General features: G+C 50.4%; 1 protein-coding gene across 3 annotated transcripts in view; it reads left to right on the top strand.

Moving 5' to 3' along the window:
* PPP2R2D (protein phosphatase 2 regulatory subunit Bdelta) overlaps nucleotides 1-22,241 on the top strand; it is a 47,775-nt gene that overhangs the window by 20,985 nt on the left and 4,549 nt on the right. For all 3 annotated transcript variants that reach the window (XR_011246746.1, XR_009522376.1, XM_060033827.1), the window contains exons 3-9: nucleotides 5,182-5,279; nucleotides 9,063-9,228; nucleotides 9,625-9,737; nucleotides 12,614-12,791; nucleotides 14,408-14,572; nucleotides 17,114-17,283; nucleotides 17,357-17,448. Coding sequence is in view for 1 of the 3 variants with exons in the window: in XM_060033827.1 (XP_059889810.1) it covers nucleotides 5,182-5,279; nucleotides 9,063-9,228; nucleotides 9,625-9,737; nucleotides 12,614-12,791; nucleotides 14,408-14,572; nucleotides 17,114-17,283; nucleotides 17,357-17,448 (982 nt within the window). In the remaining 2 variants the exon portion in view is untranslated. The remainder of the gene's footprint in view (nucleotides 1-5,181; nucleotides 5,280-9,062; nucleotides 9,229-9,624; nucleotides 9,738-12,613; nucleotides 12,792-14,407; nucleotides 14,573-17,113; nucleotides 17,284-17,356; nucleotides 17,449-22,241) is intronic.

The raw sequence follows: 22,241 nt of genomic DNA, 5'->3' as shown, positions 1-22,241 counted from the left end.
TGTCCCTCACCCTTCTCCCTGCTCTGCTCCCTCCCCTCAGCCGGGTTCCAGGGTCTAATGCTGTGTTACTTCTGGCTCGCTCTTAACCTTCTCGCCTCTCTTAGCCCCTGGGTTCATACTCCTGGCAAAACCCCAAACCCAGTTGAACCGAGCATCTGCCTACTCTCAGCCTACACCCGAGTCACCGGGCAGGGTGGAAACACGCGGCTGCGGGAGCTGTGCTGGTTATTATTCATTCACAGAAGTGTCCATCCCAGGAGGGCAGGGACTTGGCCTTGTTCGTTGTGTCCCCAGTGCCTGTGCAGCACCGGCTTATAGTAGTCATTCAGGACGTGTGCTGGATTTAGAAGACTGCCCTCAAGTCTCACGTGGGCATTGATGCTATGAGACAGGCCTGCGTTTCCCCAGTGCAGTCACTCCTGACTTTCTGAGAAGACCTCCTTCATATGTTCTCCCAGATTGCCTGTACCTCTCCCTCTGACTCTTAGCAGGTGCATCTCCTCTCATACCTCATAGAAAAAAGAGATAGTCGGACGCGCTCTCATTGTCCCAAGCTCAGGTTCACAGCCTGCCACGTGTGTGCCATGTGCACTGTGGCCTCCTCCCCAGATGCAGGTGTCCCTGCTCCTTCCTTCTGGCAGCCCCACCCCCACCCCCCCACCCCGCTCGCGCTCTGCATCTCTGTCCCTGCCTGCTCGTCCTGTAACCCTGTTCTCGCTTCTGCCTCCGCTGCCACGTCATGCCCATGGCACACGGACACGACTTTATATCCTCTGTCCTTTAAAAACCCCAGCGACCACATTTCCCCTTCGAGTCCGCCCCCTCCCCACTTCTTGTCCCTGCCTCCCTGTGTCGCAGTAAAAATGGTATCTGACATCCAGTGCCTCTTTCCTTACCAACTGCCCCCTGCCAGCATCCTTAGCAGCCTCTGCGAAATGTCAGACACTGCTAGCTTTTGATCTGTGAGTTTGAACGTAAGTACTGACTTCCTGTTAATGGTAACTGATGATTTATTAGCTTTTTTGCTAACATCACCTTCCACCCACACATACTCCCCTCCTCGCCTAAAGAGAGGCTTTAAGAGAATTCTCTTGCGAGTCTTGGTTACATCAGTATTGTACTGACTTTGTAAATATTGTTCATCACGGAACTAAAGTGTACATTTTCGTTTTCATACAACTTTTCATTTTGTCTAGAGCTAATGATTGCTTAATTTTTTCATATGCTTAGTTCTCTGTCTTTAGTGCTTTTTTAAAAAACAGTCACTCAGCAGATCTGTCAGATACCTAGCAGTGACTTTACCCAAACCCAGCAGATAATCCCGAGCCCTTCTTTCCTTTCCCCAGATGACCTCTCCTGGCTGCAGTCTCCTCCAGGCCTGCTGGCCACGTGGCTCCAGTCTCGGGACCCTCTTCACCATTGCTGAGATGTCCGATCCCCGTCTTCCTTCCTCTTGGTTTATTCTCATTTTGCCACATTGCATCTTCCAGTGGTTTCCTGATAAAGGGATTTCGTTGTTTTTGCTCTTTGCATGTTTGAAAACACCTCTACTCCTCCCTCAAACTTGTTTGAAAATTTGGCTAGGTTTAGAATTGTAGGTTGAAAATTTTTTCTTCTCAGAATTTGAGGGTAGATGGTCTTCTATTCACCATTCTCCTGCCTCCTGTGGGATGCCATCTATGCCTCTTGTGTGTGACCTGTTTGTTTCCTCTGGAGAATTTTGGAATCTCCCTTTTATCCTTGGTGTTTTACATTTCAGAGAGATGGGCCTTGGGCCAGTCTGTTCATTCATTGTGCTGGGCCCGCCTTGTGCCCTGTCAGCCTGGGAATGTACTTGCTGCTGTTGAAGGGAACGCTCGTCTTACTCCTTTGATGATTTTTCCCTTCCTTTTTTCTGTCATCTTTCTGGAACTTGGTAACTGGGTGATGGGCCACCTAACCCTATCCTCTCATTATCTTTTCTTTCCTGTTGCCCACTTCTTTGTCTTTTTGTCTTTCCCTTTGGAGGGGTCTTGAGTTTTCACATTACCATTATTACCCCTGGCGTCCCCAGGAGCGCTCCCTCGTTCTTCCTTTCTCGGGGCGCTGCTGTCTTCTAAGGGCCCCGCTGCATGTGCTGGCGCCCTGCACTGTGGGATGCAGATAACGTGCCCAGCGCCTGCCCCGCAGGCGGTGGTGAGGCTCCCTGGGTGGGTCCAGGCGAGTGCGTTCCTCAGGAGCACCTGGCACCTCAGCAAGCGCTAGGCCCACATTCTGACGTCATCGCTCTCCTTAGGGGTTAGCTCCCTGCGGCGGTAGTTGTCGCTTCTTTGATCTTTTGTTGGTGCACCGTCCCTCTTCCCTCCGTGTGCCTTCTTTGTTGTGATGTTTTCTCTCACAGGTCTTTCGACCCTGAGCTCTTGGTTCTTGTTTAAATGGAGCCACTGTGGAGCAGAGAGGCAGGTCCGTGAGCAGGTGGGCTTTTCAGCTGGAGGACTTTCCTGTGGTTGGTCATTTCTTTAAGGACCTCAGGTGATTGAATCTCGAGGCCTTTTCTCTCGGGCTTTGGTGTTTTGGAGAGGAACCCTTGTGGAAACGATCCACTCCTGGCAGCCAGCGTTTGGGAAACCAGAAGTGGGAGTAGCTGTGTGCTCCTGCCTGACCGGACGGGGCCTGGCTTGGGGACCCAGCAGTTCAGCAGAGCAGATAGACTTCCTGCCATCTCGGTGCCCAGCATTTGGCAGGGAGCCTGCCCCAGGCCGTGGATGCACACGTAGACGCCCCCAGCATCGTCCACAGCGCTTAGGGAAGCCCGCTCACACTGGCGGCCTGGCAGAGGACACCTTTCCCGTATCCTCCTGATGCCTTGGGGTGGGGGGCCCCTGTGCCCTGCCCCCACGCTTGACTGCAAGTCTCAGATGCTCCTCAGGGGCTGCTGGGCCTTCTCCATGGTTTTCACATCCTCCAGGCAGCCACCCTGCAGCAAAGGGCGACATCGCCGCTTTTTGTGCCATCGCGAAGGCACTGTACTCTTGCCACGCGAGGAGCCGCGGGGCACTGGGGCAGAACAAGTGGCAGAATTGAGTCACTGCACAGCCCGTGGTGCTTTTGAAATGCCCAACTGGGTGCCCTCAGTCAGGACCACATTTACGCTGTGGCATCAGTAATACCCATCAAATTCATGCTGGTGATTTAAATTTTATTGGTTGTGCAATTTTAGTATTTAGTTTGTCTGTTTATTTTGATTTTAGAGCTCTTCTAAATTCTGCAGAGGCTATTTCTAATTTTAGGTTCGTACTTACTTACGTAGCCTAATGAAAATAATTTCTCACCACTGGCAGTCATGCAGTTTTTCTTAAAAGATTCACTCCGTTTTAATGAAGTTTGAAAATCGCTGACAGGGACTTCCTGGTGACACCGTAGTTAAGAATCCTCCTGCCAATGCAGGGGACATGGGTTTGAGCCCTGGTCCAGGAAGATCCCACATGCCGCGGAGCAGCTAAGCCCGTGCGCCACAACTACTGAGCCTGCGCTCTAGAGCCCACGAGCCACAACTAAAGCCTACGTGCCTGGAGCCCGTGCTCTGCAAGAAGAGAAACCACCGCAATGAGAAGCCCGCGCAACGGAGTAGCCCCTGCTCGCCACAGCTGGAGAAAGCCCGCGTGCAGCAACGAAGACCTAACGCAGCCATAAATGAATGAATGAATGAGTGAAAGAAAATCAGTGACAGAGCTAGAATACCATTAATTATATTGTGCACCCCCTGGGTATAAATGACATAAAGTTTTAGTTCCTTTTAGTCCAATACAGAATATTTTAGTTTCATTTAAGCAAATTAGGTTATTTCAGATAATTTAATTTAAAAAGTGACACTTCTAACAAGAAGCCTAATCCTTTCCCCAAGGCTTACTGAAGATTTAAGGGGAAAAAAAAAAAAAGAATCCCAGGCGGTAGAATTCGGTGTGCTCTTAAATGTCAATAAACCATACCAATGCAGTAAGAACTTATTTGCAGGAAGGATATCGTATATTAACAAATAAATGTATTGCAGACCTTTAAGAATTGCAGTATATTATGACCACTTTTCGGAAGCATTCTTCAAGTAGTTTCAACTTTGCGGTCAATTTCTCATTAGTAGGTAGGTCGTTTATAACAGCTATTTACTGCTATTTGTGTGTAAACACTTAACGACCTCGATGATGCTGGGGCCCTGGCACCCCAGAGAGGTCATTTTCAGTTGCTGGTAGGAAGGATATGCCCTTTGAGCTGGGGCCCCGGCAGCGGGGACGGGGCGGTAGTGGTCCATCCCTTCCTCGGAGCAGCCAGAGAGGAGATTTTCTGCGGCAGCTAAGGTGAAGCGTCCAGTTGTAGTCAGAAAACAAGCTCACAGCAGCCCCTTGGGAGACCAGGCCCGTACCTTTGTCTGATTCTTAGTGCTCAGCAAATCTGAACTATGGAGAAAGTGGTTTTCCCCTAAAGCCCAGCCTGGGATATTCTTTCTGATTCAGTAGTCTGTGTCATAAATCCAGATCCGTTTCCTCTACCTGAAGTATTAACCTTAGGACACCTGAGACTTTTCTAGGCTTGACTTCGTTTTTGTACCTTGTGGCCTTTACCCCTTGTGAGCTGGTGTCCGGATCTTGGTGTTGATGGTGTAGAAATCTCGGTGTCTGACCAGCAGTGTCTCACTAGGTAACGATGTCCTCGTTATCAATGGCAGTGACTTTACCCAGACAGTAAGCTGGGTACTGTCTGTAAGGTTATTTTGTACAGAAGCCAACCAGTCACCGTGTTAATGTAATGTAAGAATCAGGTTTATTTTTAAAGGTAATTCAGGCATGCATTATAAAGTTAGGCAGCAGTCTTCTAGAGCCAACTTTTATCTGTTTTTGTTTTTTCTCAAAATTAATTTCCTAAATTTCTACCCTATATCTTATATCAAGACAGCCCAGTCTAGATAAATGCTGGTGTGCCAGGGACCAGGCATTGGATCAGTGACCCATAAATCCACATGGGCTCTGGGCGCCAGAACCAAGAAGGGGCTGCTTGGTAATTACAAGTTTCCCACGAAAGTGTTGCTTTATCCTTGGAGGAAATTTTGTGTGTGTACCTTTCTTTTGATCCTTTTTATTGATGTTTTTAATATTTATTACAACCCCTTTCAGAATCATAAACTGGTAAATTGCTTCTGTTGTCTGACAGCTGATGTCATCTCGACTGTGGAGTTTAGTCACTCTGGAGACCTTCTTGCAACAGGAGACAAGGGCGGCAGAGTGGTTATTTTCCAGCGGGAACAAGAGGTCAGTAATGTACAATCCACGAACCAAGTGGGATCATCCAGCACTTCTCACATCACTTGTAAGGAAGGGAGCACAGTTATTTTCCCAGTGTCTAATTTCATTTGATTCCACTATATCACATTCACCATTTAGCATCTTCTTTCAGAAATTATCTCGGGGCGAACGAGAAGACCTGTGTTTCCACTCACGGACGTACAGCCCCCAAGTCCCAGTTAAGCCCCCAGTGCCCTCATCTGTAGGGCGGGCGGAGAGTCCTTTCCCCGCCCCAAGTTGTCACAGGTGGCGGCCGGACCAAGTGAAGGGTGTAGGCTGCTGGGGTTCTGGATCTGTCTGCTCTCATCCCGGAGGAAATGAAACCCCTTCACCGGCCATGGAGGTGCTGGCCTCCAGCCCCGGGGTCTGCTGGCCGGTGCAGGCACTCTGAGTGCCCGCAGCACTGGCCGCACCCTCGAGGGCTGGGGCCTCAGAACGCGGGCCTTGGAGGAGCCACAGATGGGCCTCACTCACGAACACTGGCTATTAGGTCCTTCCTGTCTGGGGGAAAAGGGGAGAGGAGCGCTACTTTGTCAGTTACACGTAAGAGGAGAATGGGAGCTGTCGCCAGGCCTTGCCAGCCCCTGTCGTCTCTCGTTTCTGGCGAGCAGGCCTCGCCAAGTGCCCAGTAAGGCAGGATGAGGCTCTGCTGTGCGGGTGCCCCAGGCGGGAGCCTCAGCACAGCCAGGCCCGGGGGTTCCGTGACAGAGCTCCCCTCCTGCCTGCTTCCTAGCTGGTAGGCGTGCAGTTGCTTTTCATCTCCAAATTCTGCCCTCTAACTTCTTGTGGTAAAACAACTCTGGTGTCAAGGTGGGTGGGCCCTTGCTCCCTTCCTTGTGGCGGGGAGTGCCAGCCCTGCACTGCAGAGGGGCACTTGGTGGCGTCTGTAGGGGGCAAGCCCTGGGCCCACAACATCTCCTGGTTAAAATATACCTGTTACAGCTCCAATGTTGATTAAAAATTTTTTAATTGTATTTTTTCTGGTTTGGGATGGTGAGAATTCTTTTGTGAATATCATATATATTATCATGAATCTTTCTAAATCTTCACAATTTGATAAGTTTATAATTACATATAATCTTGGAGGTGGATCATCACAGTGCTACTTACAAAGAACTTTTCAACAAATAAAAGTCGGTGGCGGTGTTTGAATAATACTTTTAGCAGAAGGATTATTTAACAGATTACTTAGCCATAGCTATCTTAACTTTAAGAGTTCACGTTTAGCTCCGTAAAGTCTGCCATTTGAATGATGTCCTTATAGAAAATGAAGTTTTTTCTTGTTTTGGGGGGTCATTGTTTAAACCTAGAAATATGCTAGCTTCAAATATGAAAGATTATAAAACTCAAGCATCTTGCTATAAAATGTGTTAAGTATTGTAGTTTTGAGAAGTGATCATATTGTGTTCAGTGAAGATGTATTAAGTCAATGTTGCTACAGTTTTGTACAGTAGCAGGTCCCTAAAATTGTTTAAATTTGATAAGCCCGACCAACTGTAACTTCATAAATCCTGGGCAACTTTTTTCCCCATCTTTTTCTTTGTATTTTGGTTAATATAAAAAGAGGTTTTGTATCCCATCTGCCTTTCAGATATTTTAGTGGTTGCTGTATAATCCTCATTGTGGACTTGAGTGTTTCCAGTGTGGGTAAGACTCTGTCTTCATCCATCATCAAAGAGACAGTTGATGATATTGCAGCACCACTGGGATGAGGCTGCTGCCTGTTAAACTGCAGCAGCTCTCGATTAGAAACTGCAGTAAGCTTTCAGAGGTGTCAAAATATGTGTTTTAGCATCAGTGAAGCGTAGAGGTTCCTGGAGGATAGAGCAGCACCCTGCTTGGCTGGGGAAGGTGCAGGACGTTCAGTCAGGAGGGAGCCATCGGAAACTATGGCAACGTGATTTTCGAACTTTTTTTCCATGTTAGTGGTGGAGCCCTCTGTCCAAGGGACTCTAGCGTGTCAATCTGGGGCGAGCAGAGTCTGTGGACGTGGCTCCGCGGCTCCCACCCCTCTGCAGAATGCCGTCCCTCTGCATGGTCCGTCCAGTAACATCAGAACTGTAACTGGGAATCAGCATGTTCCCAGACAAAGCGAGCCCCGCCTCCTCGTCGTCCCCATGCTCCCCGCAGCTGGACCAGCAGTCTCGGCAGCTCTCGCCCCACTCTCCTGCTGAGAGTCCAGTCGCTGTGCCCTGCCAGCCTTCCTCAGAGTCCCTCCCTCTCCCTGGACAGGCCCTCAGGCGCTGATGCGAGGTCTCCAGTGGAGGACAAGGCCGGGGGATTAGCAGGGGCCTTGGGTTTCAGGAGTTGAGGGCAGAGATCAGGGCAGTTAGTGGCAGCGTTAGAGGCAGGGCGCTGTTCCCGGAGAGAGTGGCCTGGGAAGGACGGGCAGCGCTGTGATGGGACTCGTGTCTGAAGCATGGGACTAACCGATTCCACAGATTTTCCCTTTTAAATATTTCAGTCACGGTTTGTTCACTTGAGAGTTAGAAGTACCCGTTGGTGTATTAGGCTTTTTCATAGAGAGCGTGAGGGCCACGAAGCAGGAGAGTAGTGTGAATAGCATAAGCCTGTAGTCCAGCACACCCGTGGGACACGGGGTAGGGATTTCCACGGTCCTGCTGAGGATCGCTTGATCGCAAGGGGCGCGCAGTACTTACTTACCAGGGCAGCGCGGTAGAGAGATGGAGGGAGTTTGGGGGGATTTTTCTCATAATACATGATCTTGCTTCAGAAACGTAAAGGGGTATCTATCTAGACGTGAAGGTTATTTGTTTAGTTCAATTTACTTGACACACACACTAATGTGTTAAAAATGTAAGATTTTAGATACTGGTTATAGAACAAGAATTAAAATACTGGTCTCCTTGAGTTTTAATTATGAAATATTTACTATTTCATAGAAAATGTCATTTTGGACATGCAGAAGATTTCAGGGATTAATATAAATATACTTATGAACCCACCACTCGGGCTTTTATTCCTTTAGAAAAGGAAACGCTGGGCGTGTAGGTGAAGCACACGCTGTGCCCCTCCCCCATTCTGTCTTTCCATGTTACTTCCACATCCTATTTTATTATCCCTCTGCCTCCCCCGAGTTGGCCGTAGCTTGTTCTTTTGTTTTTACTGCAACGTGTAGAATTGTCGTGTGCGTTGACGTTTTTCATAAGAGGATCTTCCTGTGGGTGTGTTTGCACAGCTTGCTTCTCTTACACGTGCTGCAGGATTTGCCCTCCGTGGCTCCTTTGCCGTAACTGCTCGTTTGTGACTCTGCCGATTGGCAGTCCCCTTCCCTGGCGGCGCAGCTGTGTGCTGCTGGCTGTCCCAGGTGACGGGGAAGTGTGCGTCCCCGTGGCTCAGCCCTGGAGGGCTTGGGCCGGCCCAGCTGACTCTCCACGGGGCCAGATGGCAACCGCTGCCGCCTCTGTGGGCCCTTCAGCCTCTCTCAGAGCTGCCCCGGTAGCGGTAGCGCAGAGGCGGCCAGAGCCAGTGTACTGGCAGGGAAGCTCGACTCCACACCCTGCCCTAGAGCAGATGCCCGGAAGTGCAAGAGGAAGCTGCGGAGTCAGCTCTCTTATTTGTTTCTTCCAAGTAAAGTAATTCTGAGCGTCATCTGTTTGACATTTTTTTGACCCAGGATTTTTATTAACTTTTAAAAATGTGTGTGGTCATTTGATATTCAAATTGGGAGAACTGAAGTTTCTCTGCACTGTGCTTTGTTCATTAAAATGGCTTCGTGTTTCCTTGCAGAATAAAAGCCGCCCTCATTCCAGGGGGGAATATAACGTTTACAGTACCTTTCAAAGTCACGAACCAGAGTTTGACTATTTGAAGAGTCTAGAAATTGAAGAAAAAATTAATAAGATTAGGTGGCTACCACAACAGGGCGCTGCTCGTTTTCTGCTCTCTACAAATGGTAAGAGCTTTTCTCCTTATGCGGCCCTTTGAGTTAAGGCTGGGTTTTTAATTTTCTGTGTGTAGATTCTTTTTGATTTTAGCCCTTCTGGAGGTTATCTCTGCTTTAAACTTTGGGGGAGGGTAAAGCAGGAAGAAAACTCAGGTTGAAAACTCAAAGTACGCAAACACACACACACTCGCAGTATTACATTTCTCAACTCTGCAGACGTTTCTACATCTTTACTTATTGTAGGAAACAAAATGTTCATATACAACTGGAAGTACTAATGTTCAAATACTCCTAGCTTCTAAACCAGCATAGAACCACAGACTTTTCTTGTATGATACTCAACTAATAGTGGTGCATGATATGTGGTTTTTCTTTTAATATGGAGAATGAGGTTTTTATTTTCAGATAAAACTATTAAATTATGGAAAATAAGTGAACGGGATAAAAGAGCAGAAGGCTATAACTTAAAAGATGAAGATGGACGACTTCGAGATCCACTTAGAATCACAGCACTACGGGTATACGTCACATTTTCTTTCAACTAGCCGATACTTGTCATAAATTAATCAGTAATGATGCTTAAGTCAGCTGTTTAGAAAATACTGTTAAATAGAAATACTGTGGGATCTGTCTTCTTGATCTTGAAAGTTATTTGTAATCATTTTTATGTATACTTGTTAAAATGGGAGTCCTTGTATTCTCACGAAAACAAAAAGGTCACACATCTTCAGAAAATATACTACTACTAAAGAAAAGACTCTGGTTTAATTCCATAACAAATCTTTCTAAATACATCCACTGCCTTTCACTCTGAAGGTTCAGAGTAGCACATTGGTGGGGTTGGAGCAGATGGAACTCGGCACACTTCCCTGGAGGAAGCAGCGTGGGTTGCAGATTGAGAGATGACCTGTGGACCAGCAGGATGGCCTTCACTGGATTTCCTCTGAGTTAGCTAAGGCAGATTCTGACCAGAATTCTTTGCCCATCAATCCATGAGCAGCATTACTTCTTCTTTTTCTTTTTTTTAAATAAATTCTTCACTCCCTCTTTGGTGCCCCTAGGTACAGTATGAAATGACTGTGTTTTATCAATTCTAATACCTCGATTTTTTTCACATTTTAACATCTATGAAATTGAGTACAACTTAAAATCTAGTGTCCTGGGGTGGTGCCTTTAATTAAATGGAGTATGAGAAGGAGATTAAACAAGCTTGAATCCTGCCCAGATGCGCCCTGGTTAAGACCCCAGGGTGCTGCCGATGGGCCGGGCCACAGCGGAGACCAGCGGTGACTTAGAGGCGCTCCCCGAACCGACCGCCTGGTTCATTAGAAAGCTGTTGGCCAGTTGGTTGGTTTTTCAGAGAGGTTTAAAACCTTTGTGGAAGTGCGATCTATCAGGTGAAGACCTAGTGGGTGGACACATTGTATTGGTAGCTGAGGAGCTACAGAGGAGGGCACGGAATTGCAGGAAGCTCCCCATCCCACGCCCCACAGGGCCCCGGCCAGGGTGCGTGTGGTGGGTTTCAGTCTCTTTCCCCGTGCTCTGCTGGCCGCGCGCACGCAGGTGCTGGGGCAGCAGGCGTGCAGCACGGAGTCGCAGCCCAGCGTGCAGGGGTGCTCCCGACAGGAGCACAGTGGGTGTAACAGGTAAGCACTGCCAAGGAGAAGGGCGGGGTGGGAACTTGTAGGTCAGTGGTATTGCCCTGTTTCCAGGGAGTTGAGGCCAAGAAAGCTGTGTAATTTGCTCAAATCTAAACCCTACTTTGAACCAAGATGTTCTGATCCAAATGGTGGTTTCTCTGTGCCATGCTGCTGCTTTCCCACCGTGAATTAGTGACAGTTTGTAGGCAAATCACTGTTGGTGACAGTAACACTAGTTTTACAGTTACCACCATGTAAACTGCTCCTTGGAAACTAAGTGCGCTGGAAGGATGAGGCCTGGGGTGCCCTGTGGGTGCACCTGAATCCCCTGTCTCGGCCGCCTCTCCCCTGCACCCGGCCTGGCACGCTCCCCCTCTCCAGGGAGCCCCCTGCCTCCCAGCCAGGCCTGCTTCTCCACCGTGATGCTCACATCCGTCCCAGCTGTGGGAAGTCTGTAAGGGCTTCTGAGGCCCAGTCTTCACTCTGGTCAAGGCTGCTGTTCTACAATTAGCCTAACCAAGCTGGTCTCGTCCGTGGCCATGGCGAAGCATGCGACAGGTGTGAGGTCGTCACAGTTGCAGGGTGGGCTGCGGCGGGGGAGGGATCGCAGGCCAGGCCACTCTGTACGTGGATTTACCTTTGTGAGTTCATGGACTCCTTTGAACTTTAAGAGGAAAACAAAATTTTGAAAGGGGAACAGAAATTTTGTTCTCCTCTTAAATTATTTGGGTGCCAGAAAGGGGCTCCTTCTGTTACCCATATTACAGTTGTTTCGCGTTTTGATTAATTAGAGACTTGTTAGAGGGCATGACAGGTCTGTCCTGTCCCTTGTGGAACCAACAGCTCCTGCACAAGAGGAGGGAAGCGTGTGCTCAGCACTTGGCTGGTTTAAAATGAGGGGAGTATTTTTATACATGTTTCCCCAAGTTCATTTTTACAGCATTTTGGCTGGAGAAAATTCAATTAAGAGATTCTCTCCTACCCTTTCTAGGTACACTCCTTGGGTTTTTAATTTAAAAAATAGCACACTTTAGTTTTCTATTTTGATTTTAAAGCTTCCGTTTTCCTCCCCACTAGATGTCAGTGATGCTGGGCCTTTTTCCTTTTTTTCGCACGTGTGACACCGCCACCCACGACTGTGCCTTTGGCTTTGGCCACTCCTGTGCCGGCTCCTCTCTCGTCCTTGGCCCGGCTGACCTCTCCTCCCTTTCCCTTTCTGTGTGGACGTCCCCTTCCCTGGGAGCCTTCCTGGCCACAGCACTCATCACAGTCGGGGTTTCTGTGCCTTTTTTAAGAAACGTTTTATTGAAGTATAGCGTACGTACCCAGCATGCCTCTGCCATCTAAGTGAGCAGCTCCGCTGCCGTCTGCGGGCTGGATGTGCCGCGTCGCGGGCACCAGGTCAGGAGAGGCATGCTCCCCCCGCCCAGTCCCTGCACCCCACCCGCCCAGCCCTGTTGAGGGCGCGGGGGGCGTGGGGGGACGAGGAGATGCGCCTGCTCTCACTCTGGAGGCCGCGGCTGCGAGGCCAGAGGAGGAAGGGGGGCTCAACTCAGGCCCCACATCAGGCATCAGTGTCAGGGGCCATCTGCTTACCGAGCAGCCAGAAGCTATTGCTTATTGGGGGTATTGTCTGTACCTGCTGTTACTTAACTGTGCGCACACATTTGTTCCTTTTTGTTACCTACTGTAAGTGTTCTGATTTTCTGCTGCTGGGATCTTTGTTTTGAATTCCTATTTCCTTCCATTTTTAGGTCCCAATATTGAAGCCCATGGACCTCATGGTAGAAGCAAGTCCACGACGAGTTTTTGCAAATGCTCACACATATCATATAAATTCCATTTCAGTAAATAGTGATCATGAAACGTATCTTTCTGCAGATGACCTGAGAATTAATCTATGGCATTTAGAAATCACAGACAGAAGTTTTAGTATCCTTCGTCAGGTGGATATCACAGCATTTTTATAGGATTGTTCTTGGATAGGTCCTCTCATCTTCATTACACCCCTTTGTCTCAGAGTCTGTCCTTTGTCATTTTTTTCTCCTGTCAGAAGCTCACATTTTCTCTCAGTGATTTGTGAGGACTCTAATTCATGAAGGGTTCATTTATGCAGTTGTATCTTTCATGGTTTTCTTAAAGATTTTGTCCCACCGTCATGCTTCAAATGCCCTTCATTGCAACTGAGATCACACAGCACAGAAACAGGCACGTGCTTTCTGCTATCTGTTAGCACTTTTATATATATACATATATATATAATTTTTTTTTGGTTTTTTTTTTTTTTTTTTTTTTTTGCTGCGTTGGGTCTCCGTTGCTGCACAGGGGCTTTCTCTAGTTGGGGCAAGCGGGGGCTACTCTTCGTTGCGGTGCGGTGCCTTCTCGTTGCGGAGCACGGGCTCAAGGCACGCGGGCTTCAGTAGCTGTGGCTCGTGGGCTCTGGAGCGCAGACTCAGTGGTCATGGCGCACGGGCTTAGTTGCACCACGGCGTGTGGGATCTTCCTGGACCAGGGCTCAAACCTGTGGGACGTCCCCTGCGTTGACAGGCGGATTCTTAACCACTGCGCCACCAGGGCAGCCCCTATCTGTTAGCACTTTAAAAACACCTTGGATCCACTCACAGGGGCCAGTTAGTTGGTGCCCTCGTGGCTCCTCCCCTCCCACTTCACTTTCAGCCCAGCTTTGCTCTTTGGCGAGCTCTCGCATGAGCTGGGGTGCCGTTCTCTCATCTCTGGGCGTGGCTCCTTCCCCAGCTGGGCAGTGTCCTCACAGGCCTTTGCTGACCGGCCCTCCAGAGCCTGTTGGCCACTCTTCTCCGGCACCCGGCCCTGCGTGCCTCGTGTGCTTCCCCGGACTCCAGGCGGTCAGCGGGCTCAGCCTGGTCCCCGCTCTGCACGGTGGCCTGGAGACAGCCACGACGGCGTGCTGGGCACTGCAGGGCTCCAGTCCCTCCAGGGTCCCTGCCCACGGTGTGTGGTGTCTGGAGACTTGAGCTGTAGTGTCACCAAGTTTTTTAGCTTCCTTAGTTGTCATCTGTTCCTGCTATCCTATCTTGGCCCAAAGCCAAATTGTACACTTCCTTGTTTCTCCAGTTGAGTGAGTTCTGTATCTGGCAACCTAGCATGTGACGTCGTTCTGGCTACTTAGAGCAAGCTCTTGGTGTCAGATACTTAGCAAAGCAGAATCTTGTGGAACCTGGCAGTGCTCGTGTGTCTGTGTCATTTTGTGGATGCTACTATGGGACTTCTGTGCAGATGGGCACTTGCTTGCTTCCTTATCTTTTAACGTGTGTTATGTTGCTCTGAAAGTCCCTTCCTAGAATGCTAGCAGTAGCAGCGAGATGAAAGCAGCCCTCGTATCTGCGTGGCCGTGGCCCCTGTCAGGCACGTTACTGGAGTCTGATTAGGGTATTAACGTAGATCCTCTTACTGGTGTGCTCGTCCGGCATACAGTACGTGTAATCGCCTCCTCCACACCTAATCTCTTAAACCTCGTCACGTGGGTTATCTCATGCCTGCGAGCGCCCTGCCTTAACTGTGCGCTTCAGACATCGTGGACATCAAGCCTGCCAACATGGAAGAGCTGACGGAGGTGATCACAGCGGCCGAGTTCCACCCGCACCAGTGTAACGTGCTCGTCTACAGCAGCAGCAAGGGGACCATCAGACTGTGCGACATGCGCTCCTCCGCCCTGTGCGACCGCCACTCCAAGTGTAAGTGCCGGGCGTGTACATAAACGTCCCGTCTAGAGCCCGTGTTGTCTGGGCGCTGAGCCGCCCCCGAAGACTTAGAGGCGCTCTTTGTTACGCATGTGCCTGCGCGAGCATAGGCCGGCCTTGGTCCTCGCAGCGCTGCTGGCGGGGTGCGGAGCGAGAGGCCCTGCTTTTGTGGCGCCGCGGTGGAGCCCGCAGGTCACTCCTGCCAGCACTTCCATGCAGCGTCCGCCTCCCTGGGTGGGCCCAGTGAGAGCCCCTTGTCGCCTCCACCTCTGTGCACTAGGACCTCTGCTGAGGCTGGAGACGCAGTCCACCTGTGACCTTTCTCGGCTCTCGGAATGGGCTCTGTTCCCACAGAGCTTCGCTGAACTTGAAGGCAGTTCCCTGAGGTGAAAGTCTAGTCTTTAATCCACTGAGTCTTGAAGTCCTTCTAGGTGAGGAGAGCTTTGGTTTTGTTTTTATTTTTAGCCGTAACCAACAGGCCCTACTTTGTAGAAAACCAGAAGTCTGTGTGTCACAAGACATACAGAGTGTGTCCTGAGAACTTTGCCAACACGTTCCCAAGTACTGAGCAGTGACGCCATCCCAGCCTGGAGCGCCATGGGTTTTCGTGTTCTGGACACTTGGTCCTGCAGCTAAGTCAGTGTATCGGTCAGTCTGTCCAGAGTGTCTCCTGTCATAAAGTGGGGCAGCTCCAACAGAGCCTGATGGGAAGTGTCCTTGATGACTGGCTCTTAGGAGCCTTTTTGCCTCATTCTGTCTCTTTTTGAGGCTAAAGTATAGGGGGAGGGGGGGAGGGGGGTTTTCTTGCAGATTTATTTTTTTGGTTTTTGGGGTTTGTGGTTTTCTTTTTGTGTGTGTTTTTTTTTTTTTTTTTTTTTTTTGGCCACACTGCGTGGTATGTGGGATCTTCCCCAGTCTGGGATCGAACCCGTGCCCCTTGCAGTGGAAGCACAGAGTCTTAACCACTGGCCTGCCGGGGAAGTCCACTATAGTGTGTTTTTTTGTTTTTTGGAGTTTTTTAAATAAATTTATTTATTTTAATTATTTATTTTTGGCTGTGTTGGGTCGTCTTTGCTGCTTGCAGGCCTTCTTTAGTTGCGGCGAGCAGGGGCCACTCTCCGTTGTGTGTGCAGGCCTCTCACGGCGGTGGCTTCTCCTGTTGCGGAGCACGGGCTCTAGGCCCGCGGACTTCAGTCGTTGCAGCACGTGGGCTCTAGAGCACAGGCTCAGCAGTTGTGGCACACAGGCCTAGTTGCTCCGCGGCATGTGGGATCTTCCTGGACCAGGGCTCAAACCCATGTCCCCTGCATTGGCAGGCGGATTCTCAACCACTGCACCACCAGGGAAGCCCCTATAGTGTGTTTTAAAAGAACTTTGTACTTCAGTAGAATTGCTGCAATGAAAAATGAGTCTTTTCTAATGTCTGGCCTATGTTTTCAAGAGAACACTCGTGAGTAACAATTTTAGATTCCAAGAGTAGTTTTATTTGTCAGCAAAGTTACTTATTTGAGTAAATGCTCAGAGTATTGCCACCAGCTTGCTTATAATCAACTTCAGATGCAGACTCAACAAACATAGGTTCCTACATTAAAAAAAGAAAATCAGGGCTTCCCTGGTGGCGCAGTGGTTGAGAGTCCGCCTGCCGATGCAGGGGACGCGGGTTCGTGCCCCGGTCCGGGAAGATCCCACGTGCCGCGGAGCGGCTGGGCCCGTGAGCCATGGCCGCTGAGCCTGCGCGTCCGGAGCCTGTGCTCCGCAACGGGAGAGGCCACAACAGTGAGAGGCCCGCGTACCGCAATAAAAGAGAAAAAAACAAAAAACAAAAACAAAAAAAGAAAATCACAAGCCGCTGCAAATGAAAGGAAGTACAGAAATCCTCACCCAAAGTTCACCAAGCCACAGGCTCGACAGTGCACTGGGGACTCTGGGGTCTGGCGCATGGGCAGGGGGCGAGTGAGGGGGCACTCGAGTTACTGCTGAGAAAGCAGAAGTGCCAGGGAAAGAAAGGTCTGCCATGGACGCCTGTAGAATCTTTGTGAAACTAGTAGTTCGGTTTTGTTAGCGTAAGTCTCGACTGTTGAATAGTGAAGGAAAACCCCTTTCCTGACAGGCTTTGGCAGATGGGACTGTTCCGGTGTTAAAATCTGACCCAGGCGTTCGCGGCTAAGGGCCGGGCCCTGCAGCGCACTCGCAGGCTCGTCGCCCCAGGGCGCTCGGGGCACCGTGTCGGCGTCTGCGGTAGCGCCCTTTGTGTCTTTCTGTGCCAGGGACAGGATAGGACGGGGTTTGCTGGGGACTGGCATTCGAGGATCTGCAGGGAAGCGTCAGGTTGATGCAGAGGCCTCAGCAGGATGCACTCAGAGGGCCCGAGCAGCGTTCTGGGTTGCAAGCCCGGGCCTGGGTGAGCCTGGGGCCTGCGCTTCAGGAAGATGGGAGGCCGCAGCGGTGCCGGGGGAGGGCCCGAGTCTCGCTTGGACTTTAAAATGATTTGTTCTCTGGTTTTTAAACAGAAGCTGAAAACATTGTATTTTCCAGTTTTTGAAGAGCCGGAAGACCCCAGCAGTAGGTCCTTCTTCTCAGAAATAATCTCTTCTGTGTCCGACGTGAAATTCAGCCACAGCGGTCGGTACATGATGACCCGAGACTACCTGTCGGTGAAGGTGTGGGACCTCAACATGGAGAGCCGGCCTGTCGAGACCCACCAGGTGAGGCCGCGGCATGGACCCTGCCACGTCTTGCACGCAACCGTCCCTCTGACCTTCCTGTACTTTCATTAAGGTCCACGAGTACCTTCGAAGCAAGCTGTGTTCCCTGTACGAAAATGACTGCATCTTTGACAAGTTTGAGTGCTGCTGGAACGGCTCCGACAGGTGAGACCTGCGTCGTGACCAGGCCCGAAGCACGCTGATGTCCTCAGAGGCGGGCCGGGCTGCCAGGAGGAGTCCCGATGGGCTTGGTTTTCCAGGCCATCTGTGAGGTGGCCCTAGCAAGGTGGGAAACACGGGATGTCTGGACACACTTCTCACCTTGCTTATGATTCCACCTTGTATTTAAACAGCAAGCGTAGTACAAGGTTCATGTTGGCTGTTTTTAAAACGCTTAGTGGATGATAATTTCTTTTTTTTGTTGTTATTTCCAAGATGAGTGAAAGGAAGGCGGTGGGGAGGTTAGTTACTGTAGCGTGTGTGGGATGGCCACGTTCCAGTTTGCCTTTGGGGACAAGTGGAGGACGAGACCTCAGAGTCGCTGCTGTGCTTGGACAGAGTGGGGGTGGCTGGTGTGACTCCGCGGTCTACCTCGTGATGAGGCGGTTTGAGGCCTCCGCCACCTTTTTGTGCGTGTCTCAGAGGTGACAGCAGTACTAGTGCTGCCGAGAGGTCTGTTTCATATTCTACGAAATGTCGCACCTCACGTGATGGAAGGAGATGAGCTTGCATCGTCTGTGATGGATTCTGTGCCGTGTGCTGCTTGTCAAGGGTGTCAGTGAGCAGAGGACCTCGCCACTTTCAGAGACGGACTGACGGACATTCTGAGAAACCCTTTGGCACAAACACCTAGAAACATCAGATGTCACACTACAAATCTCTTTGTGGGTATAGTTGAGCTCACAACCAGTAAGGCCAGGAGTGAAGAGGAAGCAGGAACTAGGAGGGAGCCCTCGCTGGCCTCAGGGCACCAGCTGGAACCAGGAACCTGCAGCCCAGGAGGGTACAAGAGCTGTGGCCCTGGACCCACACAGGGTTGGCAGTTGAAACTGGGACCCTCGGGGTTATGGAAAAGGCATCCATCTACGTTCAGATGCATCCCAAGGGAAATGTATCTGTCTGAGACCTTGGATTGGAGTGGATGAAGTCCCCTGACCTTTGTGACCATGAGCCTCCCTCCCCGCCAGGGACGTGTGTTTGTATTTGTACTGACCTGGAGAAGCTCACTGAGGGTAAGTCCCAGCAGACAGGCAGCCCCGGGCATCCGCACTGTTCACAGGCTGACGTGCCACCTGTTAGTGTCTCCTGCTGCAGACACAGGGCCCCTGGGTCAGAGGAGAGGACCTCACTCCTCACAGCACAGCAGAGCAGCACGAGCTTGGTCACAGTGCCTTGGGGGGGTGACACAGGGGGCCCGGGCAGAGGCCGCTCACGGAGCGGGGTTGGCCTCACACCAGCACACACCCAGCTTGGGGGTCAAGCTGAGAGTGGTAAACAAGGCTGCAGCCCTGAGATGTGGCCCAGGTACAGAGCGCTGAAGAAACGCATTCTTGGCAAACGCACTGAAAACACGTAGGGGTGCCTGGCACCCGTGGCGGATTTGTCTTTCCCAGTGCTCCTGGGCTCAGGATTTCCCCAGATTAAAATCACTTAAACAGGAGCTCACAGGTGAAAAGCACCGAACACATGAAGGAAAGCCAGTGTGAGCAAGCCAGCAGAAACAGCCACAGAACTGTGACCTCTGAGAAATCAGGTACTGAGATCATATGCCACAGAATATAAGATGAGAATGTGGAAATACTCACAGGTGAAAGGACGGAACCGGAACCTGAACATGGAACCACAAGGCCATTGAAAACCACCCAGGACATCTGGAAAAGCATCATGCAGGACTTCTAGAAATGAAAACTGTAGTCGTTGAAAAATCACTGTGTGAATTTAGCAGACCCCGTGAAGCTGAAAAGATCTTGAATTAGTGAACTGAAGATGAGAAATATTTTAAGAAGAAAGATCAGGAGAGATTATCCAGGATGCAGCTCAGAGAGCCAAAGAGACAGAAAAAACATGGAAGGTTGGAAAACACGGAGGGTCAGATAAGGTCCAACGTAGCCTAAGTGGAGAGAAGTGTCCAAATTGGAGGATTGTGGAGAAGTAGCAGTTAAAGTGTTAATGGCCAGGAATTTTCTATAACTGATGCAAGACTGAATGAATACACAGATTCAAGAAGCACAGAAATCCACATCCAGATCATAATGAAGTTACAGGGCACCAAAAACAAAGAAAAGATCTTAAAAGCAGCCAGGGGAGAAAAGACCCATTGCCTTCGGAGAAAGGGTGTTCAGACCGCGAGCAGACCTCTCGGCCCGGCAGTGGAAGCCGGAAGGCGCTCTGATGCGGTGTGTCGTGATCCCTTCTGACTCGCTTCCTGAAATTGTGTCCAGAGATAAATGATCATGCAGGAATGTGCCTTAAACAAGGCCCCAAACCCAGACAAAGAGATCCAACTACATTGACTTTAAGCTTCTTTATATCATAATAAAACAATGGAAATAAAACCCACAAAAGCACGTAAAATTAACAAAGAGATGAATATCCAGAATACGTGAAGAATCGTAAGTCAGTGAGAAAGTCCTAACTGCTCATGAATGGGAATTAACAGAAACGGGGGGAATGAATAACAACACATCCTCATTAGTAATCAGCAGATCAAAGCAACAGGGACGTCCCTTCACATCCATCAGAGTGACGGAAATGTTGGGGTGGAGGTGGAGGCCAGGGGGCATGACCACTGCCACTGCCCTTCTTCTGAGGCTCCCTGGCAGTGGCCGGGTGGGCTGGGAACCTCTCGAATATACAGACAAGAAAACACGTTCCAAGACGTGCCCTGGAGGCAGCTGAGCCATGTCGGGGTTCCTCCCTGGGCGGGCGGACGGACGAGGAATCATCCTCTGTTCGTGGTGTGGACCAGACACAGTGAAAGCCAGGGTTACAGCTGCGCAGACCTGTACGCGATCACACAAGTGACTCATCTGATGTCTAGAGCATGCAAGACGGTTTTGTTTTTAAGACCGTGTAACTGTTCAAAGGACAACCATGTATAGGAATGTTCCCTGCACGGTTCTTTATGCTTTGTGGTAGATCTGAGATATTGCAAAATACGTTTAAATTACCATCCCCGGCACATCCTGAAGCTTTCTGGTGGCGCCTGCCTGTTCCCTCACTCCTGCCAACATGCCCTGCCTTCCTGCCTGGAAGCTTGTGTGGAGTTGGGGGCGGGGGCAGAGCCAGGTTTTTGCCACCATCCCAGTCACTCCGCCTGGGACGGCGCTGCCCAGAAGTTAAGTTTTGCCCCACTTCATCGTGCTCCAGGTTTGTAGCAAACACAGACATCACCATTAAGTTGCAAGTCCACTTACTCCTGTGTTTGGCGGCGTTCCCGCCTAGGCAGCACCTGGCCAGGTGCTGGGGAAGGCTCTCATTCCCGCCGTGTGGAGCAGCGGGCCGGGGGGACATCCACGCCCATGCAGGTGCCGTCAGGACTGCTGAATAATAGTAATAATCGTAATGGACGGCGTGAAGGTTGGTCCGCTTTCATTTCTGTCGCGCACCAGCACCTCTAATCAACATTGATGATAAAATACTCCTTCCCGAAAAAATTCTTTCATTGGTCTCTGTTCGGAATAATCACTGCAGTTAAGTTTTTTTATATATATATATATATATATATATATATATATATATATATTTTTTTTTTTTTTTTTTTTTTTTTTTGGCTGTGTTGGGTCTTTGTCGCTGTGCGCAGGCTTTCTAGTTGCAGCGAGCAGGGGCTACTCTTCCTTGCGGTGCACGGGCTTCTCGTTGCGGTGGCTTCTGTTGTTGCAGAGCACGGGCTCTAGGCACGCGGGCTTCAGTAGTTGTGGCGCACGGGCTCTGAGGTGCAGGCTTGCGGGCTCTAGAGCGGTGCACGGGCTTAGTTGCTCCACGGCATGTGGGATCTTCCTGGACCAGGGCTCGAACCCGTGTCCCCTGCCTTGGCAGGTGGACTCCCAACCACTGCGCCACCAGGGAAGTCCCTGCGGTTAAGTTTAATAACACAAATGTAAGCTTCAGATCAGCACATTTGTTGCTTATCCTTTTGTGAACATCGTGTTCTGTGTGGAAATTAATGTGGGCAGGTGCCAGTTGCTGGCAGCCCTCCTGGGCCCCACTGCACGGCCCTGCTGCGTCCACCGCCACACGGGCCCCTCCGTCCCTGAGGTGTGTGCACTCCAGGCTTCAACAGTACAGGTGAGATAAGCCAGGAGAGCTTATCTTTTTTTGTGGTGCGAGGATTTAGATGAGGATTTGCACAGTCGGGGTCAGCCCTGCGCCGTGTGAATGAGGCAGCATGCACCTCGCGGGGCCTCAGGATCCGCCCCTGATGATGCGGGGATGGCCCGGGAGCCCAGGGTGCCCAGGAGGAGGCCGCAGGGCAGTCTGGTCTTACCGCGCCCGACGGGCCCGCTGAGGCAGGGGCTGGACGCACGTGGAAGCATTTGCCGGCAACCAGCCACTCTCCTCTTAGCTGTGTAGAGAGACCCGAAGTTTTCACCAGTGTGACAGAAGCGCGTCACGGTGCTGTGTGCTTCAGTGGAGACGCGGAAAGGCGTCAGAACCAGCCCGGAAGGGAAAAGACCACGGGCGCTGCTGCAGCATCTGGAGCGTCGGGAAAGAAGGCCCCGGCTGTCTTGCACGCTGACCCCGTGTCTGAGGCCCCTCCTAACTATTTATATACCTGTTCCTTCACGAGAAAAACGCTTTTAAGATTAAAATGAACTTTAAAACCTTGTCTGGTCAGTCGTGAGCAAAGATGGTAACAGATCTCACGAATGTCTCTCGAGCACGTGTGGAGCCCTGCCGAATCGGGGCAAAGTGCAGGAGGTCAGACCGTTACCCGAGCCTGGGGCAGTGACTGTGTT

The sequence above is a fragment of the Delphinus delphis genome, chromosome 16 (assembly GCF_949987515.2).
Source record: "Delphinus delphis chromosome 16, mDelDel1.2, whole genome shotgun sequence".
Classification (NCBI taxonomy): domain Eukaryota; kingdom Metazoa; phylum Chordata; class Mammalia; order Artiodactyla; family Delphinidae; genus Delphinus; species Delphinus delphis.
The sequence above is the reverse complement of the archived record's forward strand: the minus strand, read 5'-3'. Positions and strand labels throughout refer to the sequence as shown.